Source organism: Myxine glutinosa, chromosome 1 (assembly GCF_964187855.1).
Source record: "Myxine glutinosa chromosome 1, kmMyxGlut1.1, whole genome shotgun sequence".
Lineage (NCBI taxonomy): Eukaryota > Metazoa > Chordata > Myxini > Myxiniformes > Myxinidae > Myxine > Myxine glutinosa.
Genome location: NC_136261.1, coordinates 180,979,099 through 181,006,765, shown reverse-complemented (window position 1 = coordinate 181,006,765; position 27,667 = coordinate 180,979,099). Strand labels below are relative to the sequence as shown.

Sequence of the window (27,667 nt, the reverse complement as noted above, 5' to 3'; positions counted from 1 at the left end):
AACACCGTAAATGTGGCAACTTCCTGATGTATGCGTTGTACATATTGATTATTATTAACACGTTTGTTGGATAGATTGGACGTAATATCAGAATGTCTTTTTAGAATCTGATTCCTTGAGGAAGTTTTGTTCGGATGCGGAAGTAGATTCGCGAAAATCACTGAGATGAGAGTGAGACACGGGGTCGGGGACGCTCGCAAATGAACTTGACACTTGGCGCGGTTCTGAGTCGGCAGGTGCTCACCAGTGGTCCCTTCAAGAGGTCTTTCTGGACATGGCTCAATAGCGTGTTTAACACGTAGGCCCCGTTTCTTGATTCCAAAGCGTTATTAATATTATGCATGTTTAATGTACTTTCCTGTGGGTTTTATATATATTATATTGGGCGCGATCTGTGGAGCTGGTAGTGGTAAACACGTGACGTGTTTTGTACTGGTTTATATCAACCCGAGCCTGCAATGCCTGATATTTACTCATGTTTTATCGACATTGCTTTACTTACCATTACCACCCACAGCGTAGACCACGAACGGATCAAGGAGGTCGGGCCAGATCGAGCAGCTGCGGAGTGGTTACTTCGCTGTGGTGCAGCTGTGCGGTTTAAGTCATTTGACAAGTGGCACAAAGACTACAACCACCTTCCGAGTGGACCACCAGGCCGGCTGTACATTGAGGCCATCGATGGCACAGATTCTTGTATCTTCTCCAAGGGCTTTGATTACCTTGGTAACTTGTGATTTATGGATCGGTAGTGGTGACTCGTGTGATCTCTGTAATGTAAAAACACCTAAGACTAATAGACCATGGTGCAGCTGTGGCGTATCATGAAAAATTGAAGGACCAGCCAATTGTGTGTGTGTGTGTGTGTGTGTGTGTGTGTGTGTGTGTGTGTGTGTGTGTGTGTGTGTGTGTTTTGTGGTGTATGTAATATGTGCAACACGTCACACACAAGACACGTGCACACAACACACCACTGCACAACATGTTATGCACAGCACATGTGTATACAATACAACATGTGCACAATATGTATATAACATAAAAATAACGTGTGCATACCATACACAGCATAAAAATGGCACGCAAAACAAAACAAAACATGCCAAAGCAGGACCAAAAACAAAAACACCACAGCCAAACATGTATATAAACCATAATCGTGCATGTTTACGTGCAAATCACAATCCATGCACGAGTGTGGGCGTGCGTCATCACCACTGGTCCTCATTCTTCTCAGGCCCCCCTTCCACTCGGATCCACCAAATCTCAGGCCCCCCATTCCACTCGGTTCCACCAAATATCAGTTCCCCCTTCCACACGGGTCTGCCAAATCTCAGCCCCCTTTGCACTCATGTCCGCCAATTGTCAGGCCCCTCCTTCCACTCGTGTCCGCCAAATCTCAGGCCCCCCTTTCCACTCGGGTCCGCCAAATCTCAGGCCCCCCTTTCCACTCGGGTCTACTAAATCTCAGGCCCCCCCTCCCTGTGTACGTGCGTGTCCTCCTCAACGGGTCAGAGCTGGCAAAACCCATCAAGCCACGGGTGCCTCCCCATACCTCACCAAAACCACCCAAGAGGTTGTTTTATTCGGCATGTTACTGGATCTCACGGAGCTCGGTTCCCTTTGGGCATGACATGGCATATCGGGAGTCACCAAATCCCACACCCTCGCTCCCAGCATGCCAAAGTCGAAGAAACCCAGCAAGCCGCCAGGCCAGGCCGCTTCCTAGGCGATCCACGCAACTCCGACATTGTGGAATATTCAGCTTGATGTCCATCTGAGGGATGGAATTAAACCCAGGCTGTATAGCTCAAAGGCAAATGCGCTACATCTGCACCATCCGATTGGACTTTGGACCACTTAACTGGGACTAAAGACACTGTTGTCAAAAATGGTGGACCTGAATATTTGTCCACAAGTAAAATTCATTGCTTGGATGTGCTTTTGTTTTCTTTATAGATTATACTGCCTCTTACTCATTACATCAGATTATTTTTATGATGTAAACATTTTCTTTGAAAATGAGGTTGCTGCATTTTGTTAAGAACCAGTCATGACATTTAGTACAGCATGAATGGTAAATGATGGCGGTTAAAGTCAAAAGTAAAATGAAGGTAGTGCACAACAAAGTATTCTTATCAACGAATGACTTTTGAGAGTGGATGGAAGGATGTGCCATGTTGATGCGACAAATGCAACTTATCAGGACATAAGAAAGTTGATACAATTTCAGAAGAATGTAATTAATATCAAATCAGTTGTACTTCAAATCGAATAACTACCGAGTGACCTCAGTTTACACTCTGACCCTAACTATTTCCAATTCTCTTCACCAACGGTATTTTTAGATGGACTACAGTATGTTTTGTGGCTGCGATTCCATCGCTGCATGTATATCTCCGACACCTGTTTGGAGAGGTTGGCAACCATTGACAGCATAGTCGCTTCACTGCAACACCTTGAGGTGAAGTCCTGTGGAAATGTGACAGATCGCGGAATCTGTGCTCTGCACACCCTTCGGTATGTTGGCACAATGAGGGCTACAGCCCATGACATTTAGAATTTTTAGAATATTTCTCTTCTTTTACCATCCTTCACAACATATCTTACTTCTTGCGCCACCAGTTTGCGCATTTATTCAACTATCACTGGCTATGCCTCTAAGTCTCTCTCTATCTCCCTCTCTCTTTCTCTCTTCCTCTCTCCACAACAGCTATTTAATCATCATTTACATATTACTAGTACACCCGCTCAGTACGGGAGCAGCAGGAAGGGTCATTCCTCTTTTGGGTATATAGATTACAGTCAATCTATGGTCGGGTCTCAAGAACATTGGGTGTGTGTTCATTTACCAAGTTTCTTGTGGAGAGATCGCCAAGTGGTTGAAGCAATCGAGCAAGCACTCCATTCAAAATCGTTAAGGAACGGCTGGCTTGGCAAGCCCTAGTTAGCTGCTTGGTAAATGAGCACACCTCGGGCTTCCTCCCTTTCAGTTTCGTGTTAAACAACAGGAGTGAGTTTCAAAAGGCTGCTACTAAAAACGCCACGTTAGCGGCAGGAAGGGTCATGTTATTAACCCAACCCTTGTGGGGTGTATAGAGCACAGTAGATCTTCGCTCAGTTATGTGAGTAAAACTTACCTCACAAATGTCGGGATTCCTCCAAATTTCTTTGTTTAGTGTTATAAACAGCAACCCTGGTATTGGCTTAGCGGTTAGGGTGCCGGCTTGGGATCCGAGGGTCCTGGGTTCGAATCCCGATCGATCGCTGAATTAACGCCAGGGGGGGTTGACTCAGCCTGTCATCCTTCCGAGGTCGGCAAATTGAGTACCAGCTTGCTGGGATGAATGATCCCGGTGTGTGCCCCGGTTTAGAATAGGTACACTGTATCCCTGCACATCGTAAGAGGCGACCAAGGGTTGGCGTCAGGAAGGGCATCCGGCCATAAAAACATTGCCTCAAACAGGGAACCATGATTGTCATGGGGCCCGCAAGGCTAACCCCCACTTTAGCGGGGAAAATGGCCTGAAAACGATCATTCATTCATTCATTCATTCATATTCATTCAGTGTTATAAACAGCATTATCGGCTGTTTAAAAAGCTAATCATACGTGTTTTTGGTTTATAATATTTTCACCTCTGGTAGAGGCCGTTGCTCCCACGAAAACGCCATGAAAAGCTATTTATAAACATTGACTCAACGTTTGTTTAAGGAGGAAAAACCCCTTGGGGAGGTGGGACATTATTAGTATTAATATTGTTTTGTAACAACATTAATATTATGCTATTATCATTCGTTTTGTTATTACAAGCGGCCATAAAAAAAATGCCACGATAAAGTTAACTTAACATTGATATTGTTATGAATTTTGGGGTAGAGTGATATATAGATCAGGTAGAGCCGTGTAGGTATCATGCTCTGATTGTCGTGTTGGGGAACCCCACATGTAATTTTGTTTAGGCGGTTTGTTCACGTAAGTGTATCTTTGTGGTCATACGAGGATGGCTTTCTATCCTTTGTCCCCGTATGGCAACGCACGAGACACGTAGAGCAGGAAAGGCCCAATAGCTACACACACACACATACTAATAAAATTTTCCCCTACAATAAAACTCACTGGAAGAACAGGCAGGAAGCCGCCACGCATTGCGCCGGCATGGCGATGGAACATCGAGCAAACAGCCAATGGACACGCCCAGAGGGGCAGCGATTGGACGAGACACCACCAATAGGGAGACGAGGCAGGATGAAGCCCGCTGATTGGTCAAGGCAAGAGCAAGAAGCAACATACTGATTGGCCACCGACCGATGGCATGAGGAGGAGAGCGTGAAGCGCTCGGCCAATGGGGAGGGACTGACGCGAGAAGAAGATTTGAGAGGCGACGGCAGGGATTGGCAGAGAAAGAGAGATGACATGACGAGGGTTTGAAAAGAGACCGACATTTTCCCTCTCGTTTTGGATCGCTTCATGCCCGGACCTCTTCCCTCTGCTGCCTCGTGATTCCTCTCCCTCGACCTCTTGCTCCTTTCGCCACCTTTACCCTCGACCTCTTGCTCCTGGTGCCTGCGTGCGAGTGCTGTGGCGTGAGACGGACCGTACAGCGAGGCCTGGTTTTGCGCCAAGGTCGGGCAGTTTTCCCACCAATCTGGGCCGTGTCGGACTGCGCACTTTGGGCCTGACGGTCCCTGACACCCCAGCCGAGTTGAGATAAGTCCCCATGATAAACGCACAACGTTTCTTTTCATTTATTTTCCCTTCGTCTGTGTCCAAGTCTGTTGTATGAGCGCTCCATTTTAGAATCACATTTATTTACCGTCGCGTTCTTGTTCTCGGGTTCCATAAAATAAACGTGTTTATTTTTGTACATAATATCTGGTTTGTTTGAGTTACTTTCCTGCAGGATTGAAGGCTGCCGCGCGGGACCGACAAGTAAAAGCTTCCCGCTTCTTCTTCTTCTCTCTTTTCCCACGTGTAGATCTAAAATCCGTATTTGATCGTCGCCTCGAAGTTAACGCTCGATTTGCCATCCGTGGCTTACTCTCGGTCTTTACTGAGAGCAGTCACGTGACAATATACACCTCAACATGCAACCCCATTGACGGCAATGGTGAGGAAAACCCGCTCGGGGGAGAAAACCCCCTTGGGGAGGAGGGGTGGGGCAATGAATGCGCTACAGCCTTCATTGTGTAACCCTTAGTCATCCTGTCAAGTTTGGTTGAGATTGGACAAGTAATGATGGAATGTATTGTGGTCACAAATTCATCAGACAGACAGGCAGACACCAAATTGCGTATTTTAGTATGATATTGCTTTGGATTTGATTTAAGGGGTAAATGGGGAATATATTTGAATAGTTATTTCTTAGTGCATATTAACCCAGTACTAATGTAATTGCTGTGATTAATGAGACCATATCTGTAAGCACTTGTGCAAACTGCCCACCGTAAATGTACCAGAGCTGTGCAAAAGGTCTCAAAGGGCACAGGCAGACCCATATATGGACACATGGCATGCATACAGTAGGTGGCAGACCATGCATGATCTGGAAAATCCCTGGCTTGTCGCGCCAATCGGAGCAGGCCAGCGATCCTCACCAAGAGCCACGTTGGCCAATGGACATGTACCACGGAGGTCCGACTCTCCTCCATGGGATCTAATAGAAGCCGGGCCAACTCGCTGGTTTAGTGCCGATGGTAAAGTTTTGTCATCTGGTTGGTTCTTGCATGTTGTGCTTCTGGAGGGTGTTCGTTTTCTTTGTGGTCCCTGCCGGCTCACCTGCACTTGTCTTCTTGGGGGTGATGCTTGTGACGAGCTCTTCTCCTTCGTGGTTCCTGCCTGCTGCGCTGTGGGTCCTGCTCGGATATGTGAGGTTTGGTGGTACCATGGCTGAAAGGAGACTGCAGGTTGCCATTAAGACAGGCCAAACAAATACTCACGTTGCACGAGAAATGTGCGGATAGCAGATTTTCTCCTCTTTCTGTCTCATGTCTCTTTATATCTATCTCATCACCTCAAATTAGTCAGCAACTTTTCAATAGTTAAGCTGTTGAGTACAATGGGTGTGTTGTGTATTTATTTAACATTAATCTGTCTCGTCTGTTTGATTTACAGCGTGTGTGTCTCTCCTTCTTCCCCACCACATTTGATTGTTAATAAACCCTGTAATGATAACTTGTTGTGTGGCCATTCCGGAAGGGGTGGAGGGGGCTGGGAGGGACGCGGAATCCCTAGCGCGTTTAGTTAATTCTACACATATAAACTCGTATGTGGGAACATTTTGGTAGCATCTCATTTAAAGCACCACCTCAAAGCGAGCTGCCGCCAAAACTTACTCCTGTCGGCAGATTCGCCACGGTTGCGAGGTTCTTAAACCACTGACCTGCACGCAATTTACGGGCGGATGTGATGGCCTCTTGTCTCCTACCCGCTTGGTGGTCTGTGGTGGTTTGAGGCTGCTCAGCCATTACAATATACAAAATAATTTTGGAATTTTGATATCTCCCACCCCACTTCTCTCACTTGCATCAACTTTTTACTTTTTAATATTTATGTTGAAGGCTCCAGGCACGGACTATATGGCCCTCATCGAGGCCAGGCCTTAAATAAAAGAGAAGGAAAGTGTATGATGAAAAGTGTATGGTATTTGTTTGCAAGAAAAAGAGGTTGAAGCTAGCCCAGTAGCTGTAGTTTGAGTGAGACAGAAAGCAAGACCAGCAATCATCACACCGAGAGTGTAAGATGGTTCCGGGCACCACTTTATCGCTCCTAAGTCAGAACGGTAGTACTATCTTGGACGATTGCTGTCTACAACTTACTACCTATCGTAGTTCCTAAAATAAATAAAAAAAAAAAAAAAATTGTTACGAATTTGGGTAGTGATATATGTAGAGCAGAGTAGATCTGAGTAGGTAACATGCTTCGACTGTCGCGATAGGGAATCTACCTGTAATAAGTCATGTGTAGGCGTTTTGTCGGCTAAGATGTATGATTGTGAATCTACCAGGAGATTCGTGTGTTAAGTAGTGTAGGGAATAATGAGTAGAGCCCTTGTATGTCTCACCTGGTAGTCAAACCTTTGTCCCTTATGGCACTGCAGACCACATAGACACTAGTTAGGACCTTTAGTACAACATTAATGAGGCCTTCCCCCCTGACATGACTTAGGAAGAAATCAGGCCAGAACACCGCCACAATTGGCCGCCACCATTTACACCTCCGAGAGGCCTACCCGCCTTGCATAGCACGTGCTGTGACCAAGGAGTAGGGGACGGGAGTGAGAGTGGCGCAGTGGGCGTGCCCTGGACGAGCCGGCGAGTCGGGGGAGGCTCTGATTGGCAGGGCAGTGCTCCAAAGCTGACGTCATCGGCCAGAGATGTTAACAGCGCCGGACGCCAGTGTTAGAGTTGAGCAGGAGTTCAGATCTGATTCCGAGTTCATGTGCACAAGCAGTTTTTGAGAGTTGAGAGCCGCGCAGCCCATGAGTCACGAGATGGTGTTGAGTTGAGACGAGTTCACTCCTGGCCCCTGGCAGTTCAGTAGAGAGTGGATTCGTGGTCGAGAGTTGGTTTTTGCAGTGCGCAGTTGGCAGTGAGCAGTTGAAAAGCGAGTTGGAAGGACGAGACGTGCAGTCACATCTGCGTTCTCTCCATTCCTGTCTTTTCGTGCTTCGTGTGGGGATCGACCTCGTGTGAAGCCGCTGGCCTGCGTTGGGTGCTTTGGAGCTTGGTGCACGGACCTCGTGGGCGGCGAGAGGATCGGAGCTCGGAGCAAGACCTTGTGGTGTGCGGTCGGGCCGAGCGGGCTGGTGTTGGACAGCAGCAGAAGAAGACGACAAAGACAGATAAGCCAAGCTCTGCGTATACATTTAGCATAACGTGTTCTTTTTATTAATTCACATCCCCTGTTCGTGTTTGAAATCTGTTGTGCGTGGGATCCCAATTTAGTACCTTATTTTATTACCGGCGCGTGTTTTTACTGTCTTTGCTTTTCCTGAATAAACCCTTGCATTATTTTTGTACATATATCTGAACGCAGTTTACCGGGTGGTTGATTTCAATAGTTAAGGCTGCGGGGACTTACGCCGCTTCCCTCCATTCCGCGCGCTTAGGTGTTTTAGATTTTGGAATCCGCCATTGAGTTTCCGCCTCGGAGTTTAAGCCTTCGTGATCGGCATCCGCGACCGCCAGATATTAATTTCGGCGGTTGCGCGACAATATATTGTTCTTCCTCCTTTCTTCACAACCTTCTTTCTTTCCTCTTAACCCCCATCTCACCATATCTTCCTACATATGTGTATAACTGCTTTATTTACTAATGATTACACATTATCTCTGCCTTTTTCTTTATTCCATGTCCTCTGCTTATTGCCCCTGATCATCCTTGATGCTGAAAGTACTGGCTGCATGAGTTTTTCATTCTCCTGTTCCAGGAATTTACAAAGTCTGATCCTGTTTGATCTTCCTGGAATAAAGAACCAAGGAAAGTTGGTGCAGACATTAAAGAAATCGTTGCCCAGCTGCAACATCACTCTCGATCCAGGCTGCTGAGTCTTCTGTGCGTCTCATGGAGCAGTGTGAAGTGGCAGTGACTCATTGTCTATTTTGCAATCATCCCATTATTACATTAAGGGCCTTTGGCCAAATGAGTACCAGGGTCTTCTGTATTCTGCTAAGAGGAAACCTTTGGTTTTGCATGACGATGGGCCTATGACACTCTCCCTCACCTTTTCCATATCCACATGTAGATCGACTGTTATGGGTTTACTCGATGAAGAGTCCGCACAGATGTCATGAAAAGCACTTGGAGATAAATATAAATTTATTTTCTCTACTGATTTGTACCTTGCTTTTCGACATTTTGTTTATAAGCATCGCATTAGTCAATCATTAAAATGTGGTTCGTTTCTGTATAAAAGTGCAAAGATGAACCAACCTATACTTTTGAAAAGTGACTTAATCATAGTACCTTCATATTAAATACACTTGTCCTTTTTATAAATACCTTTCTTCTGCTTGCATTTGTATGAGTCAAATTGAACAAAGCACTGTTAAGATATTTATAAAATCGGCCATTTTCTAGTCCGCCTCATTGTTTTTGTTTTTTGTAAAGTGATGAGTCAACACGTGTCACATTCAATAAACACTCTGGTATGTTGTTCTTAAGAAGAATGGTGCAATGTCTGAATATCGTTTCCTTCCCATGATTTCTCAGAGAACCGTTCCAGTGCATTCGTGTTCATGGTGTCTTCACAACAGCGAAGAGCTTTCGCAGGTGGGAGGACAAGATGCTTTTCTGGTTCTCTTTGTTGGTGTACCACTTGTCCACGCCATACGTCACAGCCGAGACCTGTGCCAAAATGTTAAAGTTGTAAAACAGAGCCGCAGGTTGTTTAACTTTATATGAAGAAGATTCCTCAGGCAAATTGATAAATCATTATACATTATCTTTGAAGATTGCATATTGCAGGAAAAGTGGTTTGAATCCAAGCATATTCCAGTGTTGTTATCTGTGCAAAAGCAGACATCCTCTTTATCATTTGAATCACCCTGAAACTCATTCCAAAGTTAATATGGTGGTACCCAAGGAACATGCCTCAAACGGTTTGAAATGGGCACAATGGATCTACCTTTGGTTTTGTAGGGGTGGAGGCTCTCCGCACCTTTTTTCTCCTCTCCACACTCTGCCCCCCCCCCCTCTCCACATCTTTCCCCCCTTCCACACTTCCCCTCCCTCTCCACACTTCCCCCCCCCTCCTCTTCACACTTTTCCCCCCTCTCCACACTTTTTCCCCCCTCTCCACACTTCCCCCCTCTCCACACTTCCCCCCTCTCCACACTTCCCCCCTCTCCATGCTTCCCCCCTCTCCATGCTTCCCCCCCTCTCCACACTTCCCCTCCCTCTCCACACTTCCCCTCCCTCTCCACACTTCCCCTCCCTCTCCACACTTCCCCTCCCTCTCCACACTTCCCCTCCCTCTCAACACTTCCCCCCCTCGCCACACTTCACCCCCTCTCCACACTTCCCCCCTCTCCACACTTCCTCCCCCTCTCCATGCTCCCCCCCTCTCCACACTTCCTCCCCTCTCCACACTTCCCCTCCCTCTGCACACTTCCCTCCCTCTCCACACTTCCCCTCCCTCTGCACACTTCCCTCCTCTCTCCACACTTCCCCTCCCTCTCCACACTTCCCCTCCCTCTCCACACTTCCACCCCCCCCCCTCTCCACACTTTACTCCCCTTTGCACACCTTACCCCCCTCCACACTTCCCTCCACTCTCCACACTTCCCCTCCCTCTCCACACTCCCAGCCCCCCTCTCCTCACTTTTTTCCCCCTCTCCTCACTTTTTTCCCCTCTCCACATTTTATTTTCCCCTCTCCACACTTTTTTCCCCTTCTCCACACTTTTTTTCCCCTCCACACTTTTTTTCCCCTCTCCACACTTTTCCTCCCTCTCCACACTTTTTTCCCCTCCACACTTTTTTCCCCTCTCCACACTTTTTTCCCCTCTCCACACTTTTTTCCCCCTCTCCACACTTTTTTCCCCCTCTCCACACTTTTTTTTCCCCTCTCCACACTTTTTTTTCCCCTCTCCACACTTTTTTTTCCCCTCTCCACACTTTTTTTCCCCTCTCCACACTTTTTTCCCCTCTCTACACTTTTTTTCCATCTCCACACTTTTTCCCCTCTCCACACTTTTTTCCCCTATCCACACTTTTTTTCCCCTCCACACTTTTTTCCCCCTCTCCACACTTTTTCCTTCTCTCCACACTTTTCCCTCCTTTCCACCATTTTATTTGACTGCTAAATACTCCCCTTTCCCCCATAAAAAAAAGAAATTGCTAAATCACCCTAAATGCTATATTTGTTGAAACTAGCCCACCCTTTTTCGATAAAAGTGAATGCAGCCAATTAATTAATATACACGAGCATCCTCTGAGGTGAGGGATGGGATGGGAGGGGGAGGGAGGTTTGGGGAGGAGTTTGCAGCAAATGAGAACTTTGAGGAAGTCACTGCACTGTTTGCTTCTATGTATTTAATTTAAAAACATTATTTATGCTTTATTTTGGGGGAAACTTGATTTTTTTAATAAAATGAACTTTTTAGTGATATAGAGGTGCATGTTCTTAATAAATAAATGTGAAATGGATTTTGGGTGTGACTTTTCTGGAAATTGGTATATTAGGTATAGATATATATTTGTCTCTCCATGGACCTCCCAGCTCCCACCCACAAATCCTTACTGATTTTTCCAGCCCCCCTTACTTTTAATTTCCCGAATGCATGCCTGATTGTAATGCTCATACAATTGATCATTTATATGTGATTCCAACCAAGGAAATTGACTATTAGCTTTTGAACGTAGCATTAAAAAAAAAAATTTTGACAGCAGAAATCCTTTATAGAATGAAGCATGACACTGACAGACGCTTCACCTTTTAGTCAAAGATGAAAACGTTTTTGTCTTCATGCTTTCCAAATGTATAAGAAGACTGATTTTCATCTTCAAAGAAGAACTAATTTGGATGTCATTTTTCACTAGCTCTTCACTTAAGATCAGCTAACAGCAAGAGAAGGAAGAACTGCATCATTTGCTAAAAATGGTGATACATTGTGTGGTTCTACAACGCATAGTATTTGTTTGTCATTTATTAGCCATTAGTTAAATTTTAGTTACATACCATTCCAAGTCATGCATTAGGATTACTGCATAGATAGCGAGAGAGAAGCAAATATCGCTTTAATTGTTACCTGTGTTTGGATAATAACCGGTGATTCGGCATTCTTTTCCTTCCAGTCCTGTTCTTCACCAAAGAGGTCATTCTCGTACTCGTTCAAGTCATCTTCAGGATTTTTCTCACACTCACTCTGCACTCGAGCAGAGTTCAAAATGTAATGTGAGAGGAAGTTTTTATGATTCCAAAATATTGTTTGCATTTGGTAGAGTAGATGTAAAGCAATTAGTTTCTATGCTGTCATTTCTTGGTTTTTACAATTTTTTTACCCTGTTTCACTATCGATGAGCAAATTTGTGAAAATAGTCATTTTATAGAGGTAGGATTGCATTTTATAGGTATCATGATTCATTTAGGTATTTTTTTATGCCTCCGCCGACGAAGTCACCAAAGGCATTATGTTTTCAGGTTGTCCGTCCGTCCGTCTGTCCGTGATAGGTTTTCGTTTCCGCGATAACTTGAGAACGACTAAAGGGATCTTAGTCAAACTTGGTGCAGGTATGTATGATGAGGTAAAGATGAACTGATTCGATTTTGGGGTTACGAGGTCAAAGGTCAGAGGTCTTGTTAGGTAAAAATACTGTAACCGCGATAACTTGTGAACCAGTGATGGGATTTTGACCAAATTTGGTACACTTATGTAGAATGATGTAAAGATGAACTGATTCGATTTTGGGGTCAAGAGGTCAAATATGTAATAGGTCTATAACTTGAGAATGGCTGAAGTGATCTAATTCAAACTTGGTACAGGTATGTATAATGTTGTAAAGATTAAGTGATTAGATTTTGGGATCAAAGTCTGTAATAGGTCTATAACTTGAGAACGACTGAAGTGATCTAATCCAAGCTTGGTACAGGTTTTTATAATGTTGTAAAGATTAAGTGGTTAGATTTTGGGGTCATAGGTCAACGGTCGAAGTCTGTAATAGGTCTATAGCTTGAGAATGGCTGAAGTAATCCAATTCAAATTTGGTACGGGTATGTATAATGATGTAAAGATTAAAGGATTTGAATTTGGGGTCTTGACGTCAAAGGTCAAAGTCTGTAATAGGTCTAACTCGAGAATGGCTGAAGGGATCTAATTCAAACTTGGTACAGATATGTATAATGATGTAAAGATGAACTGATTAGATTTTGGGGTCAAAGGTCAAAGTCTGCAATAGGTCTATAATCGCGAATGGCTAAAGGGATCGAATTCAAACTTAGTTCAGATATGTATAATGATGTAAAGATTAACTGATTAGATTTTGGGGGTCCTGAGGTCAATAGGTCAAAGTCAGAGGTCATGTCAGGTAAAAATGTGCTAACTTGGGCACAACTGAATGGATTTAAACAAACTTGATATAAGTATTATAATTATGTAATAATGTGGGCAGAGGTATATCAGTTGACGTCGTGACGTCGAAGAGTGCCATTCTAGTTTATGGAGGAATGGATAAACCACAGAGCCTCAGGCCCACAGCCAATTTCGAAGCGCAGTCTGCAAAACACCAGGGTGAAAGTTTTTATAGTTGGTTCAGGAAGAAAACCCAGACTAGATGGCTCAGAGTCATGTGCACATCCTGTCCGACACTTTATGGGGTGAATGGCCATAAAATTGATTACATGCATTTCATGATTTTTTTTTCTCTAAAAGAGTGATGCTCATGGAAGAGCAAGGAGGCAGCAATGCAGTTAAAAGTACAATAATAGTAGGACCCAAAATAAACTTAACAGCTTCCCATATACCAGAATTTAAATTAAAATGAAATAAACGCTTGAATGAATGGGGAAACAATTGGTGAAAATATTAGATAAAAGAAAAATGTAAATTTTCTTGCCAGTTGGGGATAATTGATGATAGGTAAGAGTTGATCAGTTGTTCTCTCCATTTGCAGGTGAGAGACATTATTGGGTCTTATATAGTCAGGGGGATTTATTACCTCCGTCAGGCTAGCGGCTCGGGTGCCGGCTTAGGATCCTAGGATCCTGGGTTCGAATCCCGGTCGATCGCTGAATTTACACCAGGGGGGTTGACTCAGCCTGTCATCCTTCCGAGGTCGGCAAATTGAGAACCAGTTCACTGGTAATTCCCTGTTTGTCGTAAAAGGCGACAAAAAGGGTTGGCGGCAGGAAGGGCATCCGGCCGTAAAACATTGCTTCAAAAAGGGGACCAAAAAACAACAACAACCATGGTTCCCGAAAAAGGCCAACCCCTGCTTTGCGGGGAAAAATGGCCTCTAAAGGTGGTTATTTTTATATGTTTACTGGAGGTGGACGGATGTTGTTTTCACCCCTATCTGTTTGCTTGTCTGTGAGCAGCATATCTGAGTTATGGATTCAGACAAAAATTAGTGGACAGATTGGGTGTGTGACAAGGACGAATTGATTCGATTTTGGTAAAGATCTGGATACTATAATTTTTACAAGTGATTCTTCACTATTGAGAGATAGGGCCAACAACGATACATAGCACGATATCTCAAAAAGTTGAGGACAGATTCGGACGAAACTTGTGAGACAGGTTGGGTGTGTGACACGAACTAATTGATTCGATTTTGGTGAAGATCTGGACACGAGAATGTTTGTGTTTTTAAAGTGATTCTTCACCATTGATAGTCAGGTCCAAAAATATATATTAAAAAAAATTTTTAGAGGCCATTTTTCCCCGCAAAGCAGGGGTTGGCCTTTTTCGGGGACCGTGGTTGTTGTTTTTGGGTCCCCTTTTTGAAGCAATGTTTTACGGCCGGATGCCCTTCCTGACGCCAACCCTTTTTGCCGCCTTTTTACGACACACAGGGAATTACCAGTGAACTGGTACTCAATTAGCCGACCTCGGAAGGATGACAGGCTGAGTCAACCCCCTGGCGTTAATTCAGCGATCGACCGGGATTCGAACCCAGGATCCTAGGATCCTAAGCCGGCACCCTAGCCCAACACCAAAAATATATATAGCAAGATAAAATTATAAAAGTTGTGCATGGATTTTGACAAAACTTGGGGGATGAGTTGGGTAGATGACAAGAACAAGCCAATGCGATTTTGGTTCAGGTCCAGATGCAGACCTGGCCTATCAGTGGGGATACAACCCTGGTGTTGGCTTAGCAGTTAAGATGGCTGGCTTGAGATCTTAAGGTGTTGAGTTTGAGCCCCTGTCATTCCATTTAATTAATACCAGCTGGGTTGACTCAGCCTGTCATCTTTCTGAGGTTGGCAAAATGAGTAACAGCGGACTGGAAATGGGGGTACATTGCATCAGCGGCACAGCTACGCTCCCAGAAAATGATGGAGCCAAGCAGCTCCAGGATGCATACGAACCACCACCAGTAGGATACAAAACGTAAACTGTTCAACCTGGTGGAGGTATACCGAATGTCATTCTAGTTATACAAGTGATGCTTCCTTTGGTGCTCATGTAGCGTTGGACATCAACTTGGGAGTAAATAAATAAATATTAAGTATTAACCAAATGAAAGTTACTAAATATCCTGCAAACATTGAAAGGCAGCACTTCCCTTGCCTCGAAGCAGTGGCTATTAGTATATAGTACAGAGTGTTACAAAACGACCTGGACAACTTGGTTGTTAATATATTTCGTACCACAAATGATACAACGATACCCTTTGTTTTATATGATACAGAAACTCATAAAGTTTTCTTTATTCTCAGGTCTGGTGGTTTGATGTAAAAGAAAATGGCGACCCCACAGTTGAAATATCAGTGCATGGAATGGTTAATCGAGACGAGATCCGACATGCAAGTTCAGCGTAATTTTCGTACATGGTATGGAAGGAATTCGCCATCGCGGACTAGTATCAGAGAGTGGTACAAGAAGTTTAGGAGACTGGAAGTTGTCAGAAACAGAAAAGTATCGGTCGACCAAGCACAAGTGCAGCAAATGTTGAACAAGTGCGTGAATCATTTCCTAAAAGTCCCAGAAAATCAATCCGACGTGCATCAAGAAAACTGAGACTACCAACCACCACTGTACACAGGAATTTGCATAAAAGACAAGCTTTATGCCGATACAGTACAGATTCTGCAGGAACTCAAACAAAATGATGGACCAAAATGCAAGGTGTTTGCCTTGGAAATGCTCAGTTGCATAGAGGATGATGAAGATTACCTGAAAAAGGTCATGTTCACAGACAAAACTTGCTTTCATGTATCAGGGAAGGTCAACCAGCACAACGTGAGGATGTGGGGCTCTGAAACCCCCACTGTGGTCGTTGAACACATGCACTACAGTCCAAAGGTCAATGTGTCGTGTGGCCTTCTCTATGGTGGGTCTGCTTTTCTTTGCAGAAGATACAGTGACCTCAACAATTTACATGAATATCTTGGAAGGATTCGCCTTCCCACAGATTGAAGACCTGCAACCCGATATCATTTTTCAACAGGACAGCGCTCTCCCTCCTTGGCCTTAGTCGTTCAAGCCTTCCTGAATGAAACATTTCCAGGTTGCTGGATTGGCCGAGACGGACCAACCGCCTGGCCCCCATGATCACCAGACATAATCCCCCTTGATTTTTTTCTGTGGGGGGTTATCAAATATGTTGTCTACACCACCAAGGTGGCAAACCTGCAGGATCTTCGTTCTTTGATCACAGCCGCACGTGTACTGGTGGATGCAAACATGCTGAGCCGAACATGGCGAGAACTTGTGTATTGCTTTGATGTCCTGTGCACAACAAACAGAGGTCATATTGAAGTGTATTGATTGTGTGCACAAAACTTTATGAGTTTCTGTATCGTATAACCAAAGGGTATCGTATCTTTTGTAGTTCTAAATATATTGTGCACACATTGATTGTGCACACAGTGCACACATTGATTGTGTGCACAAAACTTTATGAGTTTCTGTATCGTATAACCAAAGGGTATCGTATCTTTTGTAGTTCTAAATATATTAACAGCCAAAGTTGTCCGGGTTTTTTTGGAACACCTACGTATGTTCACTTATTTGACTGTACACATGAAGGTTTGCAAGTAAACCAAGAGCATTACCGATGGGGTACAGGAGATATGTAGAGTGGAGGACAGAAGGCTGTAGATGTGAGATTGTAGCCATTGTAAAGGTTTTCTCACACCAACTTCGATGTTGTCAACGGTTTTCCATACATTCCTGACATGATAACAAATGCAGAACGTTGATAAAAACATCTTGAATTCTCCAATTACAGCAGAATCTGGATGTTAGTTACAAGGCACACAAAAACATTACTAAATAACTACATCAATTTATCCCTCACCTTATAACTATTAGCCAGTGACAAAACAAAGTAGAAACGAATTTGCTACTCATTGTCCCACATTCTATTTTTTTCTGCAGTTCACAGATCGTACTTGATGTGTAGCTCAGACTGAACATGATGACGACATAGCAGGATAGCTGAAAGAGGTTCAACTCCCCCAGATGTTGATCTTGCAGATGTTGGGAAGCAACGATTCATCAACAGCTCCATCTACAAAGAAAAAATATAAATTCAACTTGTATTGTGTAATCTTCAATTAATGTCACATGCTTCTTCTTACCAATTCAAAACAATGGGTTTGGTTGATCAATAATTTTCTATGCGGAGAGAGGGTGGCCACAGACCAAACTAGAACCGCACTCGGTTGAGCGCATACCTCCGCCTGGTGAACAGTTTATGTTTTGTATCCACTGATAGGCCGGATCTGGATTCTGACCTGAACCAAAATGTAATCGGCTTGTTCTCGTCACCAAACCAACTCGTCCACCAAGTTTAGTCCAAATCCATCCATAACCTTTTGAGATCTATGTATCAGTTTACACCAATCTATGTATCAGTTTTAGCCATATCTCTCAATGGTGAAGAATCACTTAGAAATTAAATAATTCTCGTATCTGAATCCATATTCAGATCTCCAACAAAATCGAATCGATTAGTCCTCGTCACACACACAACCTGTCCACCAAGTTTCGTCCAAATCCATCCATAACCTTTTTGAGATATCGTGCTAAATATAGTTTTTGGCCCGATCTCCTAATGGTGAAGAATCACTTTTAAAATTCTAGTAGTCTAATCCGGATCTTCACCAAAATCTAATCATTTCATCCTTGTCACAAACACTACCTCTCTGCCAAATTTCATCCAAATCCGTCCACAACATTTTGAGATATCTTGTAAAAACATAACCTCCATCCACCTTTGGTGGCGGAGGTAAATATGTCAATTTTTGCTGATGCTCATCCATCCTCCTTTTACATGTGTACTCCATATGATTTGGAACTTTATACAGTCACGTGAAAAAGTAAGTACACCCCATGTAAAGTTTTTTGACAAACATCGCACATCTGAAAGAATTCTGCATGGAGGAGTGGGCAAAATTTCTCCCAGTCGATGTCAGAGACTGGTAGACAGTTATAAGAAACGCCTACTTGAGGTTGTTTCTGCCAAAGGGGGCAATACCACCTATTAGAGCCAAAGGTGTACTTACTTTTTCCACAGAAGGAAATGGCATCTCTGTTAATTTTTTGTTGAATAAATTATTGCAAAGTCCATTTTTCATTGTTTTTTGTTCAATTAGATCACCTTTATCTACAGATACTGTTTAAATGAAGATCAAATATTGATATGTCCACATTTGTTAAAAAGATTTTAAAAATATTTAATGGGGTGTACTTACTTTTTCCACATGCAAAATTTGCATTTATGTTTATTTAAATTATACAATGGACTACAAGATGTAAATGTTTCATGATATTTGTTATATTATATCACCTTTATCTGTCAATATTGTTGAAATGAAGATTAAATAGCTGTATGTTGAAATATGTTGACAAAGTCAAAACTTTACATGGGGTGTACTTACTTTTTCACATGACTGTATAATAATAATATACCAGATGGAGCTTCCCTGTTTTTTTTTGGGGGGGGGGAGGGTGGGGGTGTGGGGGGAGGGGAGGTTATTTAATTGTTTTTTTAAGTTAAAAATTCTGACTTAAGATGCATGTTATTACTGCATCCTAGTTATTCTTATCCATCAACCATTTAAGTTAGCAAATTTAATCTCCATCGCTTCCTAAGTAGCTATTCCTTCCAAGACATATTCAGCAAAACATTTGCACTTTTCCTTTAATATGCACTAAATGTATGTCAAACAATGTATCATAATATACAATGTATATAGCATGTGTTAACGTATTTTTTGGAATATGCAGTGTACTCATATGATGATTCGTTAATAACACACTTGTATCATAAACTTTACAATGCGTTGGTGCTGCTGAAGCAGTTTCTTGGTATGGATTATGCTTGGTGGTTTGCCATTGCCTTCACATCAGTCAGTGAAGAAAATAATTTGTAATTTGTTCAGCGTGCAAACGATCGCTCGCCAATTTTTTGTGGAGGACACCACTTTTATAGTCCGGAATTTTTAACGTCTGCCAACTAAGGCCGATATATGTGATGCCCAGTTTAACGTCCATCAAGGGATGGCACACACATTGATGAATCACCCTGCCTGCGAAACACCAGGATGACGGTTTATAGCTGGGTCGACTTTCAAATCCAGGTTAGACAGCCTAGAGGTGAGTGTGTATACTTCTACTCTATCCTGCTAGTCCCACATACTTGGATACTGTGCTAAAAATAAGTTAGTGTTGCATAAGTATGACAAAAATATGAATGGTAGCAAATGCACAAGTTATTTATTTAAAAACTTGTTGAGATCATTGTTTAACTTAAAACACAGGACATATTAGCTGTTCATAAATTACCACATCATAACTACTAATGGATAAACTCATAACGTTTAGGACATACACTATAAGCTGATGCCATCCGGTCCAGTTGCAGAATCAGTCAAGGGTTGCCAGAAACTTCACCTTTTTAGGTGCAAAATACAGAGTCCAGGAGCAGTTGGGTGCGATTGCAAAGGGTGGGTACAGAGAGCAAGAGGTTGGGGATACAGGATTTGGAAGCAAACAAAGAATTGAGGTATTCAGCCTTCTCACAAGTGGAGTCAGCTGTGGTGCCATTTTAAGAGAGGGAAGGGATGGAGGGGGAGCATGCACCAGAGACAGACTTAACAAGGCACCAGGAGGTTTCAGACGAGGGAGACAAGTTTGAAAGTTCATTCTTCAGGTTGGACAGATGCTGTTTTCCATCTTCAGGTTGGACAGATGCTCCTGAGACAGGACACACACATGATCTTGCTTTGCAGCAAGAGAAGGCAATTTGTTTCAAAGCAACTGCATCACTACATGATTCAGTATACCATGGGGGGGAAGGAGTCATCTGTGTATACTACAAAGCAGGTTTCTGTGGAAGAATTCCCAGGCTGAGTTATCAGGGATAGTAGATATAAGAGACCAGTCCTGAAGTGAGGTGGCTGCTTCCAGTGGCTGCTTCCAGTGTCTGCCAATCTGGTTCAGTGAAATGCCAGACTCACCGGCACTGAGGTAGCTCTCTGAGAATAGCCAGAGAGATGTTGACTCTCACAAACATATGATCAGATGAAACAATTGGAGCAGAGGAAGAGCAGGAGACATTTGTGGGGAGGTTGTCATCATCAAGTCAGGAAGGGAGGATATGCCATTTGGAGAAATCTGTGATGGAAAGTTCACAGACTGTGAGTCCCATGGAGTCACAGAAGTCCTGTGCAGAAGTGCCACACCTGGTGAGAGAGGTACCAAGACCTGCATGGATATAATGCATATAATTGTACTTGATATGTGGTAACATATTACGGAGAATAATTCAAACTTTTTGTACATTTTGGAATTATTTTGGAGATAAACAGGCAAACCAGTATAAGATGGTCAGTCACATCTTAGAACAAGCAAAATGTATGCTTTCAACCCTTCTCTATCTGTCTGTTTGTCTCTGTACAGGTTATCTCAAAAAGTTACGGACGAATTCGGATGAAAGGTCGTGGACAGGTTGGATGTGTGAAATGGACGAATCGATTCGATTTTGGTGAAGATCCGAATCCGGACACAATCGTTTTTAAGTGATGCTTCACCATTGAGAGATGGCGTCAAAAACGATACATAGTTGGACGTGTTGTGCTTATGCTATTTCAAAAGGTTGTGGACATGTTTAGATTTTGGTTCAGGTTCAGATCCAGCCTATCACATATCAGTGGGATACAAAGCGTAAGATGTTCATCCTGGCGGAGTTATGTGCTCTACCGAGTGCCGTTGTTTTTGCTAAAGGCAATTTATTCGGTGTCCTTCACGAAGAGTAGACAAGCTATGGCCGGCACCATGTACAAATTACAAATTCCTGCCCTATACTACAGAGGGTGTTGCATCCCAGCTGCACCCTCAGCCAGTAGTGCCACTCGAAGCCTTGTGTTGTACATGAAAGAAGTTGCATCCCAATAATCACCTTTTCTAACATCATGACACTCTGTGGATCATCAATGGTGAAACCCCGAATCATTTCTTGGTCTTTCACAGGTGCTGTGGTGAAATCGCCAAAGGCCTCGGCCTCCATTAGGTCAGTGTCATACTCCAGACTGGAGCTTCCTTCATCACACCAATCTAGTCCTGGAGATTGTGAACTCATCGTTGTGCAAATACTGTAATGGAAGAAGAGTAGGGAAGTACAATTGGGTTCAATCACCCATTACAAAATTTTTCAGTTTCAGAATGGTACAAGGCCTTGATGGCCATCATAAGTAATTTATCAGAAGACAAAGCTACACTACTTTACTGGAAAAATATGATATACTCGTGAAAAGCCCATCAAAATGACCGAGCCAAGAGCATCCCATCCACCCCATATCACCACCATCACAGCACAGTTGTTAAATAATATAACTCACAGCCTTATGGATTTATTTTTGTTTCAGAAAGAAAAGTATGATCATTTCAGAAATATATTTATTATCAAAGTGATAGCGGAATTTTAAATGACTGAGTAAAATTACTCACCCGTATATGTTTATACTGCAAATAAAAATTACTGACATATCTCACCTCTAGCGTTATAGTTGTGAAAACAACCGGAACGGTCATGCCATCAACCCAAGTTCAGATGCATGTAGTAAAACCTTTGGATAGAATAAATTCACCTTTCCAGAGTGGAAACAAAATGGCGAATGACGCTAACACTGATATGACATGTGCACCCTTTCATTGACGAATGCAACGTCACCTCCGTGAATGTGAGGTGACTTCCTCCATGAGAGAGAAATAAATACAATAGGGGGCTTTTTATATATATTAATATATTGTGATGATAGTCACCTCTGGACAACTCTAAAGAGGTCAGTGCGTCTTTAAAAAGCATGATAGCCAGTCGCCCCAGAACTTACCGTGGGATCCCATGCTGAGAGTCATGTTACAATACAAAAAGCCCGAGTGCAAGAGAGTATTGTGCCAGCAGTCACACAACAGATCTTAATTAGTAGGCCGAGCAGAACCAATGCTGCGTAACTGCATCTGAAATCTAAAAGACAATTAAGCTGGTCAGTCACAGACAGCTGCCTTACTTCGCCATTAAAACGGACAGGATAAGTCTCTAATTCTTTCTAAACAGGGTTTTACTGAAGCAACACATGTATTTACAGGCAAATTCACAAGCAGTTTACAATCATATATGTACAGACACGTATACAATTCCTCTTTATCCCCGAAGTGACACATGCATGCACCATCGTATCCTTGACTGTCACTTAGCACTATGTTAATTGGTGCCAAACATCCATCTGATCTGAAGAGAAACGCCATACATATATAGGTTAAAATACATTTACTTCTTCATGCAGGTGTATGAATCAAATTGGCGCCCCTTTATATGAACTTATCCAGAGCATTACTTGGTTCATCCTAAGAACACAAGGGTAGTCCAGCATGCACACGAGATATTTTGAATGTCACTTATTTTCTATCGTCTGGCATTTTCCACAAGCCATGGAATGTCCCTTCTTTTCTATAGTTTGCCACATGGCGCATAGTATATAAAGGGGCCTATTCTATGGCCCTGACATTTTCCCAAGAATCTATCTATACACTCGCAACACATATCTACTCACAGCAACTTGGACACTTAACTAAACTGGTGAGTTCATAGAACATGATACCCCATGCGGTGTTCAATTATATACTTCAATTTTATATACGTTGACTGCGGACTACGAGTATAATTGTCGTGCTGGGCCTTGGTACAGATCTGGAATTACATCCCTCAGGTCTTCTTCAACCATCTTGCGTCCTCAACGAGGCGCTGCTGCCAAGTGTGTGTCAACACAAATGGTGGTCACACCAGATACTGAGCTGGTAAACAGACTTTTGATCACACCCCTCTTTTTTGGAGACACCATCTCTTTACTGGATGGCTGTTGGCTCTTTACGGGAGCTCATCTGCCCTTTGCCAGGTGTTGTTTTTAGTCCGGGCAGGGTGTCACATTCACAGTCACCCTCCCCACTAGCAATGCCAGTGAGGAGTGTCGGTTTAGTCACCGACAACCCGACAATGCGGCAGGTAGCACTCACTGGGTTACATGTTACCAGTGGCAGTCCAAAAAGACTGACCTGACCGGAAAACCTGACTATGTTGACTATGTTTACCAGACTAGGCTTACACTATGTTTACAAGTTAAAAGTTTGTTGCACTGCTTTCTTATGCAGCTATTGGCTGGAGACTGCTGATGCATCACCCCATATTACCAGTAAATTCTGTTGGTACTCGTTTTGCCAATCTCGGAAGGATGACAGACTGAGTCAACCCACCTGGTGTTATTTCAATGGCACAACAGGCGCTCAATCTCAGGACTCTTAAGATCTCAAGCCAGCCACCTTAACTGTTAAGCCAATATCAGGCCCCACCCCCAGTGTCTCTTTTCTGATTTCCTTCTTTAGAAATATAAAAGTATCTTTCAGTGGGTCTTGTGGACATAATTCAGAGAAGTGAAATTGATTAAATAATCCGACATTTCAGATTTCTAGGCACATGCTTTGTTGGAGAAGAAGATATGAAGTTCCTGAAGATCCAGATTCAAGGTTTTGAATGAATCTTGTATGCAATGGCTGAGATGATGATTTGGAGCCACTGGGCTCATAAGTCCCTGAAAGAAACAGGGTGATTGCATATCAAAGCAAAAGACAGTAATCTGGGGCTGTGGCTGGATTAACGGGAACTGAAGGGAAATGCAAATCGGAATCTTCTGGAATGTGCTGGTTGGTTCTGGAATGCCTGATTCCATCCAAAAGGTGTATTCTTTTTTTCTTCCACAGGCAGAACACTTTTGGACTATATAAAAGAGCTGAATGCTGAATATATAGGGAATGAACCACCTTTAGAGGCTATTTTTCCCCACAGAGCAGGGGTTGGCCTTTTTCGAGCACCATGGCCCCCTTTTTGAAGCAATGTTTTATGGCCGGATGCTCTTCCTGCCGCCAACCCTGTTGCTCGCCTCTTGCAATACACAGGGAATTACCAGTGAACTGGTACTCAATTTGCCGACCTCGGAAGGATGACAGGCTGAGTCAACCCCCCTGGTGTTAATTCAACGATCGACCAGGATTCAAACCCAGGATCCTAGGATCCCAAGCCGGCACCCTAATCGCTAAGCTAACACCTGGCTTGAACAGATAGGGAATACGTTAGCTTATTAGTTTGAGTCGAATTTTCTTTGCTAGAAGTTTTTATGTTCATAAGAAGTTAGAGTCGTATTTGTTTTGGTAACTTGCCAGATTAAGGGAATGTTTCATGCGTCTGAAATACAAGTCTATCCACTGTTATACTATCTGGAACCACATACAGTACCACATCAGATATTCCCACATGCATCTGACCAACAGGATTTATCTCCATCACACATCATCCTGTCTGGGATCTACAAACATATCCTGTTTGTAGACCAGAGATATGATGATGCGTGGCAAGCACTTCCTGTTAGTCAGAATCCATGCAGCTTTCTGGTACTTTTGAGTACTTTCTGGAATGTGCTTTCTGGTACCACAACACTGAACTGACTTGCATTTGATGATAAAACTTCAAATAGGTGTGGCCAGCTCACCTAGGGGAGTGGCATGGTGAGAACACAAGTGCATGGTAATGCTGCCTAAGGATCTAGAAAAACCTGTTTGATTATGGTGCACTTCTCCTGAGTGAGGTGGCCTATACAGGTCTTGAAGTGATAATGGTCTTGTGGCTGTGATGTTGCAGTAGGGAGTTGTGGTGAATGATCATCTGCTCAAAACCAGATATTTATCTTTTAAATTAATGTACACATGTTGGCTGTCACTCGAATAACTTTATATCAAATGAGAGTCTTGACCCTGCAATGTACATGCCATCCTGGAGTTCCCCAAGGTAGTGTTCTGGGCCCTGTGCTATTTCTGGTCTTCATCAATGATCTCTCTGACTCTCTGGAAAATCCTCTCTATCTCTTTGCTGATGACTCCACGATCAGCCGCTCCATTCCTCATCCCTCAGATCGGCAGTCTGCAGCTTCCTCACTCTCTGCAGACCTGGACAAAATCACAGACTGGTCAAACAATTGAAACAAGTCTTTCAATTCTGACAAATCTCACACTCTTACAATGTCTCTCCGAAAAGACCGACTGGAAAACCCTCCCATCTACTTTCTCAAACATCCTCTCCAAGAAGTTCTGTCGCTCAAGCTTTTGGGTCTCACTATCTGCCATGATCTTTCTTGGGAAAAGCACATTTCCAAGCTGGCCTCCAAAGGCAGTCGCCGACTGGGCATCCGACGTCGTGCGAAGTCCTTCCTTGGCACACCTGAGCTCCTCACCACATACAAGGCTTGCATCCACAGCTCAATGGAATACTGTTCCCCCCCCCTCTGGGCCGGTGCTCCTGCCTCACACCTAGCTCGGCTTCACGCTGTTGAAAGCAAAGCTTTCAGAATCATTGGAATCTCCTGCAATGAAGCTAACTCCAAGGGCCTTTCACTCACTCACCGCAGGCAGGTTGGTGGTCTTTCTGTCTTCTACCGACTCCTCTCCGACCTTGCTCCTCCAGCTCTCTCTGTGCTCTGTCCCCCTAATATTCCTACAGGTCGCACAAGATCTGCCAGCAACCCTCTTATGGTTAAACTGCCAAAATCAAGGCTCTCTGCTCACCTTCACTCTTTCATTCCCATTTTCTCCCACCTCTGGAACAAACTCCCCCACTCCCTTCAATCCCACTCCTCCCTCCAGGTCTTTAAAACAGCTGTTCACCACCATCTCTTATCTTCCCTCATCCAAAACCGTGATCTTTTCTACCCCCGCTAATTCACCCCAGATACACTTTATTGAAATTCCAACTTCTTTCATGGAAGTCCTTGCAGTGTTCATATGTTTTATACCTCTCCCACCTCCCCCCCAGCCCTCTCCCTCCCACAGTTCTCTCGATGTCCCTGCTCTCAAATGTTGTGTTTGTGTCCTTCCCCCTCTCTCCCCATCTTGTCTACCGCTCCCCTTATTTTGTGTTTTATGTGTCGGTTTGACTTTTTGTGTGATTGTTAGCTTTCACGAGCCTCGATCTTGTATACATAAAAAATAAAATCCCGAGGATTGACGTTAAGCCAGAGGAACAGCTCCCTCTGCCAGCACTAGTCACTGGTGGATGTTAAATATGCCACGGAAGTGAAGAGGTTGTCAGTTACCGGAGCGGCACGATGTAAATTAAGTTACCTGGAATACATTCCAAATTTCCTGCCACCATTAATCGAACGTAAGGCTTAGCCAGCCTGTTCGTGAAAGACTTGTGCCGAAAAACGTTCCCTGGCCGATCCCACAAGGTGGGAGCGATTGAGGCTGTAGAAGTAATAAACTGCAGCAAGTTGCATGGAAAAGTTGCGAAAGGTTATTAAAACTCAAGATGATATTTCTCACGTTTTCTCAAAGTTTCTCACCTTAGGCTGACATCTTGTCTCTATAATAATGAGACTTTTGTCCCGGTAATACCTGCACCACAAACCAGGTTCACGCCCATAACATGGTACATGACAATCCATCTTAGGTAGTCCATTTTGAAATGATATATTTTATAAAACTCCACTGATCTGAGTCTGACTGACTATCAACTTGATCGCATCTCTGGTAATAAATTATGCTGTGTGCAGTGCTCCGGAGAATCCGAGACTTCCACCATTGACCTAAACGGTGCGGGTTAACGCGACGAAGCCAGGAAAAGGTTTTCTATAATCTTACCTTTACCTTGTTGGCCCATCACGGTGTAAATCAGAAGGTCACGGTGTAAATCAGAAGGTATCGTCGGTCGTTCAGTCCAGTTCAACCCAAGATGCCATAATCTCTTCCGTGTTCCGTCAAACCCAGAGTAAAGACTTCCGCGAAGGTGGGCTGACCCTGCCCAGGTGGCATTCCACACGTTGAAAACGCACAACATGAGCCAGGTAGAGTTTCCTGACTGTTAAGCTATAGCTCTTGAGGAATGTGAAAGAACGTGTAATGCATGACCTTTTGGCGAGATACCGAAATGTGTCATACACGCTGAGTTAATTAAGCTTTCCCTATCCTATAGGATTGAGGGAAGCTTTTTTAACCAGTTGTAGGGTTTGTTTCTACAATTAGTGCCCCTAGTTTTTCTGGTACCTCAGAGTTTCTTGCACTTTTTTTTTTTTTTTAGGAATCTTTAGAAACACCATCTAGGATTTTATTTTTCTGACAATTTCTGAGCCGGATCCCGGAGCCGGCTGGGGCTTTCGGAATGAAAATTTACATCAATGATGGGAATAAAAAGTAAACGGGTTGAAATTTTTTGAACTTGACCTCATTTAAGGTCATGACCTCATTAATTTACTCTCTGCTCACCTTCACTCTTTGATTCCTCTTTTCTTCCAACTCTGGAACAAACTCCCTCACTCTCTTCAATCCCACTCATCCCTCCACGTCTTTAAAACAGCTGTTCACCATCTCTTATCTTCCCCCATCCAAAACCTTGATCTTTTCTACCCCCGTTAATTCACCCCAGATCCACTTTTTTGAAATACCGACTTCTTTCCT

At 43.5% G+C, this 27,667-nt stretch overlaps 2 protein-coding genes and 1 long non-coding RNA gene across 4 annotated transcripts; 2 read left to right on the top strand and 1 right to left on the bottom strand.

Moving 5' to 3' along the window:
• Positions 1-9,080, top strand: DMAC2L (distal membrane arm assembly component 2 like). Its single transcript, XM_068097329.2, has 4 exons — positions 1-298; positions 518-726; positions 2,349-2,520; positions 8,432-9,080. Exons 1-4 carry the CDS (start codon positions 201-203, stop codon positions 8,547-8,549), a joined length of 597 nt encoding a protein of 198 aa, XP_067953430.2. The 5' UTR covers positions 1-200; the 3' UTR covers positions 8,550-9,080.
• LOC137412067 (uncharacterized) lies at positions 8,790-27,667 on the bottom strand. Of its 2 annotated transcripts, none has more exons than XM_068097327.2 (6): positions 26,855-27,667; positions 21,075-21,267; positions 17,062-17,180; positions 16,723-16,840; positions 11,753-11,869; positions 8,790-9,348 (listed from the first exon to the last, which is right to left on the bottom strand). In XM_068097327.2, the coding sequence occupies exons 2-6, from the start codon at positions 21,252-21,254 to the stop codon at positions 9,238-9,240; spliced, it is 645 nt and encodes a 214-aa protein (XP_067953428.1). In that variant the 5' UTR covers positions 21,255-21,267; positions 26,855-27,667; the 3' UTR covers positions 8,790-9,237. The 2 variants fall into 2 exon arrangements, with proteins under 2 accessions (XP_067953428.1, XP_067953429.1); XM_068097328.2 differs by having other exon boundaries at positions 26,861-27,001.
• LOC137412069 (uncharacterized) lies at positions 12,384-12,754 on the top strand. The gene is made up of 2 exons (XR_010981437.2): positions 12,384-12,486; positions 12,594-12,754. It is a non-coding gene; the product is annotated as an uncharacterized LOC137412069 (long non-coding RNA).